General features: G+C 40.4%; 1 protein-coding gene across 2 annotated transcripts in view; it reads right to left on the reverse strand.

Moving 5' to 3' along the window:
• TMTC1 (transmembrane O-mannosyltransferase targeting cadherins 1) overlaps window positions 1-20,874 on the reverse strand; it is a 272,886-nt gene that overhangs the window by 244,786 nt on the left and 7,226 nt on the right. For both annotated transcript variants that reach the window (XM_039255271.1, XM_039255272.1), the window contains exon 2: window positions 6,189-6,366. In XM_039255271.1, coding sequence (XP_039111202.1) covers window positions 6,189-6,366 — 178 coding nt within the window. The remainder of the gene's footprint in view (window positions 1-6,188; window positions 6,367-20,874) is intronic.

Raw genomic sequence — 20,874 nt, forward strand, 5'->3', positions numbered from 1 at the left:
GCAGTGACAATATGGTGTCACCTCAGTGTCAAGAACCAGTTCAGACTCACAATCTGTAAAGCAACAATTGCACACAGTTCACTTGTGAACTCAGATCCGCTCAGTCTACACCACCACGTCTCTGAGCACTGAGCTCAGTATCACCTGCGAGACCTCTAGAAGATTAAACAGAGAGCCCAACCACTAGCAACAAAACCTTGAGAGAAGGCCACACATCTGGACCCAGAGGGACACTCATCACAGCACAACTGATGTGGCCAAATCACACAACACCAAGACGTGCAAGCTGATATTGGGTGTAGCAAGTTGGAATGAGGCAATCATAAGCTGGGCGAGCATAACTAATGTGATAAAGGCGCCTGAAGCCTACTTCTCAAATTGCAGCCAGTTAGTGCTGCTGGGAAGCAGCAGCAGCAACAGAATGTGCCAGCTGGATGTGCCCAGATATAAAGAATGTAGTGTCCCTCAGAGCGGAAGCTCAGAGGGGTTGTTGAAATGTTAGTGCTAATACTGAGAGTCTCTGCGGCCAGTTTCAAACTGCCATGCATTATACTGAACACCTACTCTACATATCCCTGCTGAGCTGGGGTTTCTGGGACAAGAGAGTTAGAGGTCTTAAAAAACAAGGTGCTTGTCATCAACTACTATATGTCAAGACCAACCACTCACTTCCACTGTGATTCAATTAGTCAGTATCATCATGTTCAGTAATTGCATGATTTATTCCACTCGACAAACATTTTCCAAGTGCCTCCTATTTGCCGGGTACTGTGGCAGCTGGAGGGATATAACCTGCCTCATGAAGTTTAAAACATCTGGTGGGGAGTCAAAAGAGGGTGTCACTATGATACAAGGAAACTGCATGTATCATAAAGAGGAGAAATCATTGCCATGAGAAGAATGGAGGGATTAATTTTGACTGTAGAATCTGGGAAGGCTTCATAGAAAGGCTGATGTTACACATTAACATCTAAAGGACAGGCAAGAAGGGCTCAGTAAGCTCAAGACAGACAAATGTGAATCTTGGGCCAGGAAAGGAACACAGAAGCACTCCAGGCAGAGGAACGAGCAGTCTGAAGACATAGGAGGTGTTTCTGGAAGGGAAGGCATAAAGGGGTGAAAGCATGGAGTAAATGAAAGTGGACAGGAGTGGACAATGGGAAGAAAACTGAGATGTTAAGTTGGAGCTCCTGGGTTTGATTCTATGGCAATGTAGGCTGAACTGTAGGGTGCTCGAAGGTACAAAGGATGCAGCCAAAAATACAAGCAGATGGAGAGCATGTACTTCTGCCTCAAGCTGCAAGTTACATCACCAACTGAGTAGTTTTAACTTGGGAACTGAACTCTGTAATAAATACTCAAGTAATCGAAAAAATTAGTGAACATCAGGTAAAATGCAAACAATGTGACATTGAGATCTGGGTCCTAGTGAGCTTAATAGAATCACATGTGGAAATTACCAATTAAGAATTTAATTTGTACCCAAAACTTGTTATTTCTTAGAATAACAGTCATGGGACCTGTATAAAGTATTGCATGTGTATCAAGTTATTGATTATTCTATCTGCAAGAATGAGTCCCATTAGTGTCAGACAGGGACAGGAAACACACACTTAACACATCCAATAGCTGAAAACCTGACTGGCTAATTAGATCATGACCAGTTCTCTCCTACGTGCTCTTGTCCCAGTTCTGGAATCGTTGACCTTAACCGTCAACTCCCTGTGTCAGCATTTCCTGCTCTTGCTTTTGACTTGACATAAGTGAATTCCTTTCAACCAATAACGTTTCTATAATGATTGCTAAGTTTTAATTCCCACGTGGGAATTACAATGATATTCCTCATTTTCCTAAGCTCTCTACTTATTTTTCTCATGATTCAGGATTCAGAAAAGCATACCAACTTCCCATTATTTCCCAAGAAATATACTGTCAGAAAACCCTTCTGGGCCACCTGGGTGGCTCAGTAGGTTAAGCATCCGACTCTTGATTTTGGCTTAGGTCACAATCTTATAGTTTGTGGAATCAAGCCCCAACATTGGGCTCTGCACTGACAGCAGGGAGCCTGCTTAGGATTCTCTTTCTCAACTTCACTCTCTGCCCCTCACCTGCTCACTCTCTTTCTTAAAAAAAATAAAATAAAATAAACATTAAAAGAAAACTCTTCCAAGAATCACAAGGACTCCAGTGAAGAAATGTCTTAGTCATTTTGCTATACCTCCTGAACTGACTATATTACAGTCACTCAAATATTTGTTGAAAGATTAAATAAATAAATGAATTTGTTCCTACATAATTAAATTGGAAATTTTATTACAATATATTGTTTTATCTCATATGTATTTATGGTTATGTTCTTTGGCTTTTTTAGGAGCTTGTGAACAAATTATGGGTAGAGGCCCCTTATTCACCCACATACCCTCTTGACACCTAGCACAGTGCTTGCAACAAACAAGTATTCATTTACTATATGCTGTTACATAATTAAGGAAGCAAATCTTTGATCAAACCAACATGTTGAAACTAAACCTCACCCCCCATGGGGCGCCAAGGTGGCTCAGTAAGTTAAGTGTCTGACTTCAGTTCAGGTCATGATCTCATGGTTCAGTTCTTGAGTTCTGGCCCCACATAGGGAAAACTGGAGCCTGCTTCAGATTCTGTGTCTCCCTCACCCTGTGCCCCCCCTCCCGCTCACCTTCTGTCTCTCTCTTTCTCAAAAATAAACGTTTAAAAAATCGTTTTAACCCCTCCTCCCAGAAATGTAAACCCTCCATCTTTCCTGTGATTACTTATGGTCCCATTTTTGTTCTTGTTTAACAAAAGGGAGATACATCCCTCTAACTCTCCCTCCAGCCATACTATGATCTATTTTCTTTTTTTTAAATAATTTATCACTAAGTCTTCTACAACACCTTTTTTCTAATTTCCTATCTTCTTCAATAGAAACCTAAACTACTACCTATAGCTGAATAATAGTCTTTTGATTTTGCTTCCTAGTATACACTGTTATATAAGTCAAATTTCTTCACTTTCTTCACTTCCTTCCTATAGTCCTCTCATTCCTTGTGAATACAAGCAGTTTCTTTAAACTTCTTCCCTAAATGTCCAGCTCTCAGACTCCTTTGAATTGTGTTATCATGGATTTTTTTTTATTAGAACAAAAGCTTATTGAAAACTTTTCTTTTAAGTCTATTTATTTTTTTTATTTTATTGTAATATGTTTTATTTATTTTTTTATTTATTTTTTACAAATAGTTTATTGTCAAGTTGGTTTCCATATAACACCCAGTGCTCATCCCCACAAGTGCCCTCCTCCATGCCCATCCCCCCTCCCCCCCATACCCATCAGTCCTCAGTTTTTGTCGGCATTCAAGAGTCTCTCATGGTTTGCCTATCCCCCCCACCCCCACTATTCCCCCCTTCTTCTCCCCCATGGTCCTCCGTTAAGTTCCTCCTAATCCTCCTGTAAGTGCAAACATATGGTATTTGTCCTTCTCTGCCTGTAAGTCTATTTATTTTGAGAGAGAGAGGGAGCATGAGCTCACAAGCATGGGTGGTGGGGAGCAGAGAGACGGAGAGAGAGAATCCCAAGCAGGCTCTGCGCTGACAGTGCAGAGCGCAATGCAGGCCTCAAATTCACAAAACGTGAGATCATGACCTGAGCTGAAACCAAGAGCTGGATGCTCAACTGACTGAACCTCCCAAATGTCCCCTTACTGAAAACTTTTCTTAAAGGTCACTTTGCTAACAGTATTTTTCTTTTTTCTTAGACCTCGACCTAACTCTACCAGCTCATGATCTCACTGTCCAAGGTAACCTGCTCTCCCTCTTTGCAAGCATAGAATTAAGACTGGTATTGTCCTATTCACTTATTCTTTCCTGTGAAAATGTTCTCCAAGACACTCCGTACACGTATTTTCAACTGTACTTTGACCTGGCATCATATATTCTCTATGGCTAGGAGCAGTAGTCTTTGATTATTTCTCTTCCAAAAAAAAATGTCAAAAACTTATGTATCTCTCTCATCTTTTAAAATTCATATCTAAATTTTTTTATCATAATTTTAAATACTTGCAAGGATCTAATTTCTCATGTATTGTAAATACTGATATTTTAAAATAAGTCCATAATATTATCCTTTTAAAAGTATCAAATGGAAGCTGGAATGTACCACAGCAATTTGAAGCTCATTATTCTCCATTTATACAAACATGAACAGGCTCTTTATTAAATGATGGACATTTCATGCCCATTTCCCCTTGAACTCATATTTCTATTTTATCTCCCCCTCAGCATTGTTTCTTAATGTACTATATAGTTATTATATAATATATACAGTTATATATTCTACTTACCATCTTCTCTCAGTAATAAAAATACTTATATATTTAAATCTATTGAAAACTTCCCTGTGATCACAACTGTTAAATTTTCAATTTTATATTACTATTCTACTTAGTATTAATGCACAATTGTTTAATATATCACAAATTATAAAAAATAATAAATAGCTCTTGGATATAAAAATACACTTCTTAATAACAGGTACAGCAGGTTTGTGGTCAATTAGTTCAATTATCTATGACCAAATATTACAACTGGTTAGAATAAGAAAAAATGCAGTATCAGGTCCATTCCTAGCTTTCATCTTTATAGACTGTTCACATAAATAAATGAGACAGAAGTAGCCATATTATAGCAGTGACTCAACTCTTTGAATATAAGATCATCTGCAAAATCATAGTGATCTATCATATTAGATAATGTTTAATGATCTACCAGTTGACAATTCAATCAGTTCCTCCTTTAATTTGGTTGAAAGCAAATAATTTCAGCACAGCCATCAGGAGAGTTATCAGTCATACGAGTCATTTGCTTTCATAGATTCTCAGAAGTACAGCAAAAATGGCTTCACCAAGACTTTCCAAAGGACCATTACTTATATACCTCATAGTCTTGCACTTAATGGCACCTTTCCAGTCCAAAATACTCAAGAAAGGGCTAGAAAATTTACCTTAAGTAATTTTTTATAAAATTATTTTTTTCTTTGTCACTCATTCCAAATATATTTGTATCAAAACCTTGGGCTTATAGATTTACAATACTGTTTGTGGAAAATATTCATTATATAGCCTAACTGGCAAAACCAGTCCTCATTATAAAACCAAATGGCCAAATCAGACTTCTTATGTTCAAATGAACATATTATTATGCATTCCCATGACAACCATCTCACTTCTGAATTCAGAAGATCAACACAGGTCCCCATACCCTATTTCTAATGTCATGCTCTATTCTTCACAGAAATATGTGTAAGAACAGAGAGTGATATGAAGCCCTACTTCGGGTCTATGATGCCTTAACTGAAGATGGCTTTGCTGACACCAATATATCAAATTGTTTCTTTGTAAGGTACCTCAGAGATTACTACACCTGGGGCATAGTAAAAATCTGATGTATTTGAGACATTCCTTTTTGCTTTTCAATGAGGAAGGATAATTGAAAGGGGAGGAGGTGAAGTGGGCCTGCATGGTTCAGTTGGTTGAACATCTGACTCTTGATTTCAGCTCAGGTTATGGTCTCGCAGTTGGTGAGTTCAAGCCCCTCATCAGACTCTGCACTGACAGTGTGAAGCCTGTTTGGAATTCTCTGTCTCTGTCTCTCTCTCTCTCTCTGCCCCTCTCCCTCTCTCTCAAAATAAACAAATATTTTTTTAAAAAAAATAAAGGAGAGGCGGGAGAGGAGAACTAATTTGACACGTTGACCCTAGGCATGTTCTCAGACAAAAAGACTGTAGGAAAGTGTCCAGATACGAAGCACCGAGAGAAAAGGTAAAATACAAATGGAGAGCAGGAACAATGCCTCGGCAGGACAAGTCTCTCAAAATGCCCTGTGTTGTTTAAAACACATTAGTACTTACATTTTGTTCAGATAAACTCCAGCTATTTATTACTATGTGTAATAATAACAGTGGTTATTTAAAAAGGCAGTTAAATTCTAAAGGCCATTTGAACATTCAAAAAGAAGAGATGTCAACCAGAATGATTTATACATAAAGACAAACACTCTACTGGTGCCTTGAATTCACATGGTTTTAAAAGGTTCGGTTTCTGGTTTTTTAGTTTTTTGTGTTTTTGTGTTTTTTGTTTTCTTAGTTTATTGTTTCACTGAGTTCCAGGGATACTCACTGCCTCCGTGTGGATAGGATGCACAGCAAAAAGTAGTGCCGTAGCAAAAGCAAGTCTGCGATTCCTGAAGACAGCTTGGTCACAGGTGTACATCAGGACAAGAGTCACTAAACAGTGTAAAATCACGTTCACTGCATGAAAGTAGAATGGGTTCATACCAGTCAAAAATATGTTCAGCCTGTAAAAAAAGACAAAAACAAAAATGGAATCAGCCACAAACAGAAAACATAAGCACATGGAAAGAAGAGGGAACTGATCATTTAAAAAAGGTAAGCTATTCAATCAACTATTTTTAATGGATGACTCCCAACATCGGGTTACTCTAGATGCACGTATCATTTTTTCCCTATTTCAGAATTTTCCTATCTGCAAAACTCACTGCAAAAGCAATACAATGTTATTTCCAAAAACCCTGTGGCCTCACTGAGAAGGCAGGCAGCTAGGTGCTGAACCTGTTTCTCCTTCGCTCTGTGACTAATGCAAACAGCCCCATGCGACTCTTGCTTTCACTGCCAGCTCTTCCCAAGGAGCTGAGTGTTCAAAAGCAAGTCCACAATGCTCTGGGTCAGAGTCACAGCCACTGGAGGGGAGAAAAAAGCCACGAGACTGTGACTGTGGGTCACAGTTGGGACAAATCAAGCATGAACATGGTCTCTCACCCAGAGTACTCACCAGGAACTGAATTTCCAGACTACGCACCGGGAATGATCGTTAATTACCACCCCACAAGGGACCTCCAGCACACCTGAAGACACTATTACCGGCTGCAGCTGAAATTAAAAGGCTGAGCAAAAGCACAGCATTTCAGAATTTGTATTAAATGTTTTCTAACACAAATTCCCACAGATCTCAAAATCTAAATTCTAAGATTATGATGAAGAAACTAACGAGAGTCACAAAAAGTAGGGAAATCCATTGTTCAACATCCTTAAAAATACTTTGCTAAGATAGAAATGAAGAACAGAGAAACTTCTGAAGGTTGCCTTAAATTTAATAACAGGACATAATGTTCCCAATGGACTCTGTAGAGTTACAGCAAAAATAATTGTATAGGGTATGATTCTTTTGGAGGAGCATATATACCCTAAGGGGGATTGCCTGTAGTTGTCTATATTCCAGTTTATTTTACTGAAACAGTAATCCCATGTCTTTATTCTCATGCCCTTGATCCGTTTCTCTTATAGAAACACCTCCTCTTTGCCAAAACAACTGAAAAGGTAAAAATCAACTTTAGCAATGGCATATGCATATTCTAAATACTTGACTTGATTCATGCACAAATTTAACAGAATTTTAAACATCTCAAGCTTTATTTGGACACCTGAATATAAATGACATAGTTACTAATTGACTCCATTTTCATTCCCACTGAAGTAATCATGGTCCTAACTAAGCCTAGAAAAAATGAACTGCTTTGTGGAATCCAGCTTCAGGGAACCAAGGCAAGGTTGTTCAAGGCAGCTATATGTCGGCAGACCTGCCACTCTGCATACACCTCAGAGTCCTTCAGACAGGCGTGTAGTGCGAAACGGCCCATCTAGAGGGAAAGAGGAATGGGCAGGTGCAGCTAGAGAACGGAGATTCACATCCCATTCCAGTACAAGAGGACCCACCTATGGTGAGAGAGCTGCTGGAAATCAAGAAGCTCCAGATGGTGGAGCTGTGAGAAGGGCAAGACCAGGTCCCTATCCTCGGAGAACTTAGGTGCAGTTCCCAGAGAGCCCATCTTCCTGAAGCTGATTTTACACCACTGTCTACTTCACCAAGCCAAGCTTTCCTGACCAACTAAGCCATTCATTTAAAGTTCATTCACACCCATGACAAAAGAAACAAAACAGGCAATCTATCTCACAACCACTGGGAAGGTCTCAAATTTGTCAGTATTTAGCAAAGGCTTTAAGAAGTACCTAACTTTTGAGTGGCTCAGTGGGTTAAGCCTGACTAAGGCTCAGGTCATGATCTCACGGATCATGAGTTCAAGCCCCTTGCCAGACTATGTGCTGACAGCTCAGAGCCTGGAGCCTGCTTCGGATTCTGTGTATGTGTCTCTCTCTCTGCCTGTTCCCCACTAGAGCTTTGTTTCTCTCTCAAAAATAAATAATACACATTAAAAAAAAATTTTTTAAAAAGAAGTACAAGAAGTACATAACCTTTGATCAAAAATTCCACTTCTAGGAATCTTCCATGAGGAAATAACCTGAAGTGTTCAAAGATAGATATAGATACAAATATAAATAGATATGATATTGTGATATAATAAATATGTATTTTGGTCTTCATCCCAACTCCTGGTAGAGATGGTAAAATCTTTGTAATTTTTTAAGTGATAAAGATACTAGGAGTATCTTTTGTTCTAATATTTGATATTTGGCCCTGGTTCCTGATACAGAACTCCTAAATCCCTTGGAACTTCCTAAGTGATAGGATTATCTTTCGCTCTAAGGTGACTCTTGGTGGGCTCCTGGACGGCTTCGGGATGGTGGCTGGTCAACAGAAAGATCAAGTTATGATTAGAAGCTTAGAACTTTCAGCCTTTCTCCCCCTCCACCCCACCCCAGGGATTGGAGAGGGGCTAGAGATTAAGTTAATTATAAGTGATGCCTATGTGATGAAGCCTCCATAAAAATCTCAGAACTACAGGTTTTGGGCAACTTCCACACTGCTGAGCACATCCACATGCTGGGCAGGTAACACACCTCAATTTCCAGGGACAGAGCATCCCATCCAAGCATCTCTTCATTTAATTATTCATCTATATCCTTTATTCTATAATAAGCCAGTAAACATTAAGTAAGTGTCTCCTGAGTTCTGTGAGCCATTATAGCAAATTATGAACCTGAGGAGGGGGTCATGGGAACCCTGATTTACAACCATGTTAGACAGAAGTGTGGCAACCTAGGGACCCATGACTTGTAAGTGGTGTCTGAAATGGGGTCAGTCTTGTGGAAATGAGACCTTAACCTGGGGGATCTGATGTTAACTCCAGACAGACAGTGGCAGAATTAAATTGAATTGCAGGATACCCAGATACAGTGTCTCAGGGCACTGAGAATTGGTCACTGTGGAAAGAAGCCCTACATATCTGATATCAGAAGTATTGAGTATAAGCAGAAGAAGAAATAGGACTTTTCTTTTTAGTATACAAGAATGCTTCTTACTGTGATAATCATAAGATGACAATAGAGAGAAGGCAAAACATCTAATAAGCCAAATCCCACAGATATTATACTTCAAATCACATTATAATTCTGGATTACAAATTAACAGCACTGCTTTTAAAATGAGAACAAAAGACTTATTATTTTTCCAAAGCTTTTGCTATCCAACCACTTGAAAACTAAAAAGCATCATTTAAGATGTTATTAGTATATTGTCACACTTTTATGAGGTGTGTGATATACCTCTTCTAAAAATGATACAAAATGATAGGCATGAGTCACCTTTGTAATCCACATGCATCATATCTGAAAATGTACAGGTGCTATCCATACAGATTATTGGGGAGGGTTAATTTGAGTATAGTTGACACCCAATATTACATTAGTTTCAAGTGTACAACATAGTGATTTGACAAGCTTATACTTTATGCTATTATGTTTACTGCAAGTATAGCTACCATCAGATTATTATTCCTAGAAACTGGTTAAGGCAGAATGTGTAGTGCTTTAAGTGAATTCATTTACACCCCAAAATCTAAAAATAATTTACTGAATGGGGAACCACTGCAGTGCTAAGGTAACTGAAAGCCTCTCACATGGTACCAGATACTGGCAAATCTTTAAGAAATTACTTAGAATCTGAAGTTAGGAGAATTATCCAAGTATCAAAAAAGATAGAGAGTGAACTCTCCAAACTATATACAAGTGATCTTAAGATGAAATAATAACAGGGGCGCCTGGGTGGCTCAGTCGGTTGAGCGTCCGACTTCGGCTCAGGTCATGATCTCACAGTTCGTGGGTTCGAACCCCACATCGGGCTCTGCGCTGACGGCTAGCGCAGAGCCTGGAGCCTGCTTCACATTCTGTGTCTCCCTCTCTCTCTGACCCTCCCCCACTCATGCTGTCATTCTCTCTCTCAGAAAAAAAAAAAGATGAAATAATAACAAAATATTATTTGTGAGCATTGGAAAAACAATCTCTGATCCTAGGAGCCAATATGGGTTCACAAAAAGAGAATTTAACTGATTAACCTCACATTTTAATAGGGCAGGGAATGTGACAGTCACATCCCTATCTTTATTTTAACAAAAGCATTTATCAAAATCTTTCAGAATCATCCTGTGTACAAGATACAAGAAGATGGATTTGTAGCAAACACAAAGAGTAGTGAATAATAATCAATGTCTCCTTAGATGGAGACCTTCAGTGTAAGTTACAAGACTCTGACATTATCTTTGGTCTGTCCAATATTTCTATCAAAGACTATCTGTATTATATGCTAACCAAGCTTGCCAAAAAGCTGTTATCTGGGAAGAAGAGTCATTGTACTGGGAGACTAAGATTCACAAAGAGTTTAAATGCCTGATATTGTTAATTAATTCTTACAGGATTACACAGAATATGGGTAAGAGCAAAATTCCATATTTAGACATAAAGGAGAACAAAATACTTGCAATCTAGACTAAAACTATTCACATAGTATTGTCCAAGGACTTTTAGTTTACTCTAAACTCAAAGAGTTACTGTATCCTGGCTATCAAAACAGAGCAAACCACAGACAGGGGTCTGTTGAAATCCAACTAGCTTTCATTTCAATTCACTCTAACAGATATTTATTGAGTACCTACTACATGTCAGGTGTGATGTAGGGCCCAGAGATACAAAGAGAAGACATGGCATCTGCTACCAGAGTAAGAGAGACACTAAACAGATAACTAACAGTGAAAGAAATCTAGCAATGAGAGAACCTACCAGGTGCAGAAAGAGGAAAGAGGAAGACATTCTGCCTGCATGTGGGACAGGTAAGATGGGTGGTATCCAATGTGGGGCAGCAACCCCTCTGGGTGCCACCTAAATGCTGGAGCATCTTCAGAGGAGAGCTCCAGGATGCTGAAGGATGGGGAGTCTCAAAGTGATGTCCCAGGAAGGTAGGCTTGAGGAAGTGGAGGATGCTCAGCCTAGAGAAAGGTGACAGAAAGGATACCAAATTCTCCAAAGGAAATGATCTTTGCCATGTTATGGCTATATTCCTAGTGTCCAGGGTACTGCCTGGCTCATGGCTGTCAAAATTAAGTGGATAAACAGATGGATATACAAATTGATGAATGAATGAGTGAATGATGAATGAATGAATGAATGGAATACTGAAGCAATGCACTTACTCAAGTACCTCTCTGAGTGGAAAATAAGACGCAATAACGATGTTGCAAACAGACTGCCTAACAGCCAAGTTTAGCCTGCAAATCATTTTGTTTCATCTGAATATCCTTTCTTTCTTTCACCAACTTTTTTTAGGGGGGGCAGAGAGAGAGAATGCACAAGCCAGTGGTAAAAGGAGAGAGAGAATCTTAAGCCAGCTCCATGCCCAGCTCAGAGCCTGAGGAATACTTCGATCCCACAACCCTGAGATCATGACCTGAAATGAAATCAAGAGTCAGATGCTTAACTGACTGAGCCACCCAGGGGCCCCGAATTTACCAACATTTTTAAAATATAATTTATTATCAAGTTGGCTTCCATACAACACCCAATGCTCATCCCAACAAGTGCCCTCCTCAATGCCCATCATCCCCTTTCCCCTCTCTCTAACCCCCAACATTTTTTTTTATTTACAAATAGTTTATTGTCAAATTAGTTTCCACAAAACACCCAGTGCTCATCCCCACAAATGCCCTCCTCCATGTCTATCTCCCCTCCCCCCCACATCCATCAGTCCTCAGTTTTTGTCAGCATTCAAGAGTCTCTCATGGTTTGCCTCTCTCCCTTTCCCCCACCACTTCCCCCCTTCTTCTCCCCCTTGCTCCTCAGTTAAGTTCCTCATAATCCTCCTATATGTGCAAACATAATGATATTTGTCCTTCTCTGCCTGACTTATTTCACTCAGCATAACACCCTCAAGGTCCATCCATGTTGCTACACATGGCCAGATTTCATTGTTTCTCATTGCCATGTAGTATTCCATGGAATAGATAAACCACATCTTCTTGATCCATTCGTCCGTGGATGGACACTTAGGCTCTTTCCATGTTTTAGCTATTGTGGAGAGTGCTCCTATGAACATGGGGGTACATGTGCTCCTATGCATCAGCATTTCTGTATCCCTACCCCCAACATTTTTAAAACAGGTGATTTCATATAAATATTTCCAGCTTCTCTTGAGGTATTAGAAGACCTGGCTATTCTAGGACTACATGGCCACATGGAAATATGTGCCCATTCCAATGATACAAGTACACACCATTTACTACAATATGAACCAACTACTACAAGACAGGCCCCAGCTCAAAAACAAATAAGTAATATTTAAAACCAGAACTGGTGTTTGGACACCCAGAAATGTCCAGGCAGATGCATGATAAACAGCACACCTAAAATACCATCGAAGAACAGTCTCTGGGATTCCATGTCACCCTGAACATGCTCCATTATAGCACACATCAGTTTCTCAAAACTCTTTTACTATATTCCTCAAATATTATAAGCATTTTTCATACACTGTAAACATTAATTTCGTTTCTTCATCGTATCTATTTCACTTAGCACACGGTGGATTCTAAATGGAAGTTTACTGAATGAGCACATAAACTTACATTAACTTGGAAGTTGAAAAGATCATCTTTCCCAGTCAACAATAAGAATATCTAATTTTATTTCATTTAGCCTTCATTTCCCATTTGGAGCTAAACCAACCAATAGGAATTTTTTTTTCATAAAAAATCTGAACACCCATGTCGGACTGGTTGAAAGCCTTCCAGACTTTGGCAAATATGAACACTAATACCTCTCTTCCATTTGAGCTCCTCTGCCTCCTTGTAAAGCTGCCCAGAAAGGTGGGGCCATGATGAGCTTACAGCAATCCGATGGCACCTGTCCCCAGAAAAGGTCACAGAGTCACACAATATGGCACCAAGAAGTCACAGGGAAGGGGAGAAGAAAGTCATTGGCCTTCCTTCCTTCTCCTCACACATGCATATCCCAGAGCTCTAGGTAAATAAAGCCCCTTACTCTTTGGATTTTCTTCTTTGGAAAATAGTTCTGGTTTAAGAAAACAAAATAGGCTGTATCCCTGGAAGAGATTTCGACTAGGGAATGTTGTAGGATCTTTCGCCAGGGGACCCCAACTCCACATCAATCGGACAGCTCCATCTTGACAAACGCGCAGGGGTCTGGAACCCGCAGAAGAGGTCATGACTCAAGTCTGGTTTTTGGCCCCAAACCTGGAGTTTTCCTGGCATGCAAAGAAGCAACATTTAAGAGGGCTGCCCATCTACTTTATTCCTGGGAACAATGGGACTAATTAGCCACCATCAATGATCCCTCCCAGGGGGTCAAAACATTCTGATTACCACTGCATCTCTGCTGCCAATCATGTCTGTGGCAGCTAAGTTCTGCCACTTGGCGTCTGGTGCCCCAGGGTCCCATCACTCCACTGAAATCAGAGAACCCGCTTCACCCGCAAAATCTCCCACACCACACCTGGCCAAAGAAGAGAGTCCATGCAGAGCTTCCCAATGTTGCGGTGCTCCCCTGCTAATGTATTTCTCAATGCCTCAGGGAAGGGAAAATCATCTGGCCCTCTCAGGCAATGGAGTAGGGTGGTGGGAGGAAGGTGTGGGCAGGCGGCATGTGATAAGTGCACTGCAACATTCCTATCTCAGTGAGCTTTGGGATTCCTTTTTGTATATTACACCAACAATATTTGGCATCTCAACCTCATGAAACATATGCTCTCATTGATTCCCAGTGGTTCCCAGGATTCTGAATCCCCTGGCACCTAGCTACAATTGCCGATTCCCTCATCTCATCCCAAGATATTCTAAGTCAGTAAATTTGAAATGGGGCCCAGAGATCTATCCCAAGAAACCCAGTGATTCAAAACAGGTGATACGCAGAACAATGAGAGACATGCATCTCAAAGCTTAAAGGAAGGCTACATATGTTTGCCACACTTACCAGGAAAATCCAGTTTACATTTTTTTCCAATAAGAACTACAAACTAGGGGAAAGAAAAAATTACATTTACCCCTTTACAATCTGTTTCTGCTATCCAATAATGGGTTCTCCAATACTTGTGTTGAGTGTCCCCACAGCCTAACTGAACACACGGTATATTCTCCTGTCTTCCTCTATTCCCATTCATTTTTTCCTCCTCCCCCTCTCTTGCCATCCTCCCAGCTCTCAAATGCTTGTAAGTGGTTCCCACCGTCTCCTTAGATCATTCAGCCAATAAATAACAACATCTGGTTTTTCTCGTTTTCCTCTAAGGCGAATCCCTTTGGCCCTTAATCATTTTGGTTGCTCTCTCTTCTTCTGCATTCCCTCTAGTATTAGGAATAAATCAGTAAATCATCATCACTTAATGTATCAAAGAACCAAAGGATGTGATTCTCAAGCACCAATGCAAACAACAGTGTAAAGGGGAGATGGGTGCTCTGAGACAAAAACAAACTTCATGGTTTTGGTTTGTGGTCAAGGCATCACATCCTCGCCTGGCTATGAGGAAGCCATAGGAAAGGAACAGGGGAAGAGGAGCTTGTCAGGAGGAGCCCACACCCCATGCAAGGGGTTATTATTACTATTGTCTCATAAGTGCTCAGAGTACTAATGGCATCAAAGAAAGGGTGGGAAAATTGAGGACAGGAAGATCAGTGACCGTATCTAGAAGGCAGCAAGTCCCAGAAGAAATCTTCATAAAGAGAGTCAGCAAATAATAAAAATTAAAAGATCAACACCAAATAGCATATAAATTCAGTTAAAATTATAATGGAGTTGTCAGTTTTTACCAAATGTGTTTTATTTTAATTTTTAAAATTTTTTTAATTTTAGAGAAAGAGAAAGAGATCACAACCGAGGGAGTGTGGCAGAGGAAGAGAGAGAATCTTGAGCGGGCTCCACACTCAGCCAGGAGCCTGATGCGGAGCTTGATCCCAGGACCCTTGGATCATGACCAGAGCTGAAATCAAGAGCTGGACACTTTATCGACTGAGCCACTCAGGAGTAACTGAAAATTTGTTTTCTTTAAAAGGTATGTGTCTGGTAAAGTTCCTGGATACACTGCAGTTCTGACAGTGACTACTCAGAGTTTATGTGAGGACAAAGTCCTGCTTAGGATTCCAATCACTTTAAAGATTTTTTTTAAATGTTTTTTATTTATTTCTATGAGAGAGAGAGAGAGACAGCACGAGCAGGGGAGAGCCAAAGAGATTGGGAGTCACAGACTGAAACAGGCTCCAGGCTCTGAGCTGGCAGTCAGCACAGAGCCCGACGCGGGGCTCGAACCCACGAACCGCGAGATCATGACCTAAGCAAAAGCCGGACGCTTAACCGACTAAGCCACCCAGGCGCCCCAGGATTCCACTCACTTTAGACACCAACTGCAAGTTCAATGGTCCCTAGGCCACCTGCACCACTGACCAACTGGCCACAAATTCACGGGTCTCCACAATTCTCTCAGGTTTAGTAATTTGCAGGAAAGACTCACAGAATTTAAGAAAGTGTTATACTTATGATTGCAGTTTTATGATAAAGGATACAACTCAGAATCAGTCAAAAGAAAAGATCCATGGAGTAGGTCTGGGAGGGTCCTAAACCCAAACCATCCATTTCTTCAGGACATGTCACCCTCTCAGCACAACGGTGTGTGATTACCATTCAGGGAACCTCACCCAAGCTTCCATGTCAAGTTTTAAATTTGGGGCATCCAGGTGATTCTGTCAGGTAAGCAGCCAACTCTAGATACCAGCTCAGGTCATGATCTCACAGTTTGTGAGATTGAGCCCCACATCTCTGCTGACAGTGCAGAATCTGCCTGGGATCCTCTCTCTCCCTCTCTGCCTCTCCCCTGCTCGCTCTCGCTCTCTCTCTTTTTCTCTCAAAATAAATAAATGAACTTCCCGAAAGTTCGGGTTTCATTACTTAGGTTGATTGATTCAATCATTGGCCATGTGACTGAACTCAATCTCCAACATCCCTTTCCCTTCCCAGGGGTTAGAAGATAGGCCTGGTGTGTGCCTCAAAGTCCTGTCTCTTTAATCATATACTTGTTCTTTCCAGCACAGCCAGCACACATTCTGAAACTCTCTGGAGGCCCATCATCAGTTACCACTTCGTTAACATAAACTCAAGTGTGATCTTGAACCCACCATGAACAACAGAGACACTCTCATCACTCGGGAAGTTCCAAGGGTTTAGAAGCTTCCAGGATCCTGGGATAAAGACCAGACAAATTCTTTATTCTACAATACTTGGGGACAGAGAGTCAGGGCCATCATAGTTCCCTTGAGAAAGTATTATCATGGCCTTAGAGTCTATTTGATCCAACTGGAAATAGTATTTCATGTCTACTTCATTGATTAGAAAAAACATGGCCATTCTTTATAGACTGCAGGACACAGGCATGGATGAACTTTAGCCCCTGAAAGCAGGGTATAGAGAGAACCCTGTGTAATTCTGGGGTTTGCCTCAAAAGGTACAGCTGCTATGTACAGCCTTAAAATTTACAGCAAGCATCCAGCAACCATCATATATCAAAATGGCATGCAAGAAGAGAATAGTCCCAATGTGCTGTAGATCCTTATTCTCTACAGAGAATCACATTCCCAGCAGGTGACAACAGGGAGCCACAACTGTCTCTTTCAAAATCAAATTTGCCCTTTAACCTCCCAGTAGGCAGGACCCACTGGAACCATCTGTATGTGCCTCTACTTTTCTCTTTGATGGAGGAAGAAGAAAGGCAAATAATCCAAGAGATAAGTCAAGCAGACTTTTTAAATCTATATTATAAAAAAAATAAAATAAAAAAAATAAAAAAAATCTATATTATAAAAGTGTAGTCCTATTAAATATCTACCTAAAAAAGTCAAGCATTCATATAAATGATTAATTCATTCTTTCCACAGTAGTTAATGAAGCCCCAAATTCACATGGCAGGCCCCATTCCAGGTGCTAAAGATACACCTCATGGAGTTTACACAGTAGCAAGAAAATAAAAACCCACAATAAATCCATGTTGCCAGATAGCAATGAGGGCTACAAAGGCAAAAAAGGTAGAGAGTGAGAGAGTATGGATGAAATATGAAGGAGAGTCTGCCATTTTGGATTGGGAAGCCAGGGAAGGAGCCAAGGATGAAGTGACATTTGAACAGAGACTGAAGGTGGTGAGAGAGCAAGAGGGCATAGGTCTGGCGGAAGAGCATCTCAGAAAGTGCAAAGTGCAAAGGCGGCAGCAGCAATTTGGCTAGCTAAGGGCACAAGAACTCGAGAAGAAGTAGTAGATTGACAGACTAGAGGCTAGAGGTCAGGACTCAGACCAACAGGGCCTCATAGAACAGAAACCATTTCTTGTCATTTGGAAAAGTAAGAGTGCCATTTCTCTCACATAACCAAGCATTCCTTACCTGTCCCATCCTTTTAAGTGGGATAACTATGTATTCAAAGTTAAGAAAAATACAGGGTGCCTGGGTGGCTCAGTTGGTTAAACATCCTACTCATAATTTTGGCTCAGGTCATGATCCCGGGATCCTGGGATCCTGGGATCGAGCCCTGTCAGGAACCTGCTCAGGACTCTCTCTCTCTCTCAAATTAAAAGGAAAAAAAAAAGAAATTAAAGAAAAAGGTTAAGGAAAACATGAATGTACCTCCAAAGGAAGACAGAAAGGATATCTGTTGATTTAAAAAGAAAAAAACTGCTTCAGAAGGTGTTTTCCAAGTCCTCATTGAGACTCACCTACAAAAACCTTCATAATTCTAAAATATATTTCTCTCCTTTTCCATCCTTCCTACACTGTCAGACTGTAGTCTGCAGCTTATCTTACAGCTAAAGTACATGTTAGTAGGCAACAATGTTAACCTCCTTCTTTTGGGGTTCCTAAGATAAACCTTACTTGGCATAAAATTTCCAGAGGCCATTTTTTCATTTTTGTCTATAAAATCTTTATTGCCTCCAATCATATTTTTCCTTGGCTATATCCATAGCTGAACATCCTAGACAATCGAGTCAAACAATCTCCATGCGTCTGCTATCATAGACTCAGAACCCAAACTTCAGAGTTTTGCTGCAATAGACTATCTCAAAATGAATTCCAAAGAAGATAAAGTAAAAGGAACAGAACCAAAATGAACACACCACCATTTCCTTCAGGTTTTGGGCACAGAGGCTAGAGCTGATTTTCATGGGTGGCATATCATCTGTGACTAAAAGATGCAAACTGCTGCAAAAAAAAAAAAACTCTCCAGATCCAAGCATTAAAATGTTGCAAATCCTTACAGCTGCACATATTATTCTATTTTTTAACTCTGACATTTTAAACCACCCACTTTCACTCTTACGGTTTATATCATCATCAGAAGGCTTCAATAAAATAAAACTTTTGAGCAAACTGCTAGAACACTATGATCTAATAGCCTAAACAAGGAGAGAGAAGCAAGAGTTTAAAAGTCCTTTAATTTGCCTTCATTTCCCCATCTTTAACATGAAAACCATTGGATCTTTCTTGCTGAAGGAACCTTCTCCTTCCTTCCTGATGTGAAATGGCACTGCTAACAATACAGGAGGAGCTTCTTCTCAAGAGGAAAGAGGTAGAAAGGAAATAAAATTGAAAATCTAAGCACCTTTTAAATCAATCAGGCCCGTATTTCAAGGTGGGGGTTATGGGCATCATGGGTTTTGGTTCTGTGTCAATTAAGTGTCTACCGAGTGACTTAATGTGTTTAATGTCCTGATTCCAGAGTTAAAAACAGGTCACGGCCAGTGAAGGATAAAGAAGCAAAATAAAAAAGGTTACTGCTGCAGATTAAGTTTGCACAGATGTTTTGATTCTGCTCTACAAGGGCCCAAAAATATTCCTGTGCGCCCTTGGAAATGATCTTATGAAAAGACCGAATGTGAGATTTGACTAGAAACAGAAACTCATTAGAATTCTAAATTCACTTCAAGGAACACAGATGACCGTCTGTATCAGTTAAAGTTTAACTGGAGAAGCGGAACCACCGGGAATTTACTGTAGAGGGATTTACTGTAGAGATGTGACCTTTCACAACTGTGGAAGCTGGCTAAATGGCCTCTGCAAGGCTGCTGCTTCTGTCTGTAACAGAAGTCAAAAGCCGGCAGGGCAGGCATTCCTGCCATTTGGGAGGGAGGAAACGGGGGACTTGAAGTAGGGGAAAGAGAGGCAGAGAGGAAACCAAAAAGATGAACTAGAAGGTACCTCTGCTTTTCACCGCCTCGAAGGCTCCAACTTTAATGATGTGAGTGACTTGCAAACACGCTGGCACTCTTCCCTACAGAGCTGCACTCAAACTTGAACCATGACACCAAGTAGCTAGAGCACCATGATCTGGAAAGTTCTGGAGGCACCATGGACCCAGCTACTGTCACATGGCAGCAGCAGGTTAACCGTCCTGTCTGTGATAACCCACACGACCTGTGACAGCAGCAAAACCCACACCAGCCTTCTGACTGGGATCATGGCAGCCTCACTTTCACTTTCCATATCTTGAAGAAATTTCTCGTGTGCAACTATAACCTAGTGCAATTCAGGGCAGGAATTGCCAAGAAACAAAATTCCAATTTCATTAAACTGACATAGTACAAAGCCACCCTATCTTGGTAAACTGCCTTCGTTTTCCTTTATCCTCCGCCCTGCAAACCGGTAAAACTAGATCCTCTAAAAATCCATTTCCTCATTCAAAATTCAGCTAATTTGCTATCTGAGAAAAAATGTGATTAATACCTTTCTATACATGCAAGTACCTTTACAGTAACAAGCATTACACATCTTTACTTATCAATTAACATATTTATTTATTGTTTATTCTTAGGGTAATTTCCAGCTCTCAGTATATGTGAGGCTTATTCACTGAATAAAAGGTAATAAACTATTTTAATAGAAACTAGATTTGAGTTTTGCCCAGGGAGAGAGCCTCTGAAGAGGATGAAAAAGAGACTACAGAATGGGAGAAAATATGTGCCAACCACACAGCTGACAAAGGACTTGCGCCTACAATATAGGAAGAAATCTCAAAATTCAACATGAAAAAATAAAAATCCACTTAGAAAATGGGAGAAAGACATGAAGAGACAGTTTTATTTATTTTATTTTATTTTTTTAAGGTTTTTTTTATTTATTTCTAGAGAGAGAGAGTGAGCAGGGGAGGGTCAGAGAGAGAGGGAGTCACAGACTGAAACAGGCTCCAGGCTCTGAGCTGGCAGTCAGCACAGAGCCCGACGCGGGGCTCGAACCCACAAACCGTGAGATCATGACCTAAGCGAAAGTCGGACGCTTAACCGACTAAGCCACCCAGGCGCCCCTGAAGAGACAGTTTTAAAAAGAAGATATACAGAGGGCAAATAAGCACATGAAAGTATATTTAACGCCATCAGCCATTAGGGAAATACACATTAAAATGACACTGAGATTATCACTGTACACCTATTAGAATGGCTACGATAAAAAGCAATGACAGTGCCAAATGATGATGAGGAAGCAAAGTAGCTGGATTATTCATACACAGTATGGGAAGGTCTGGAA

The sequence above is a fragment of the Hyaena hyaena genome, unplaced genomic scaffold (genome assembly GCF_003009895.1).
Source record: "Hyaena hyaena isolate Hyena2069 unplaced genomic scaffold, ASM300989v1 scaffold_520, whole genome shotgun sequence".
In the NCBI taxonomy this organism is placed as follows: domain Eukaryota; kingdom Metazoa; phylum Chordata; class Mammalia; order Carnivora; family Hyaenidae; genus Hyaena; species Hyaena hyaena.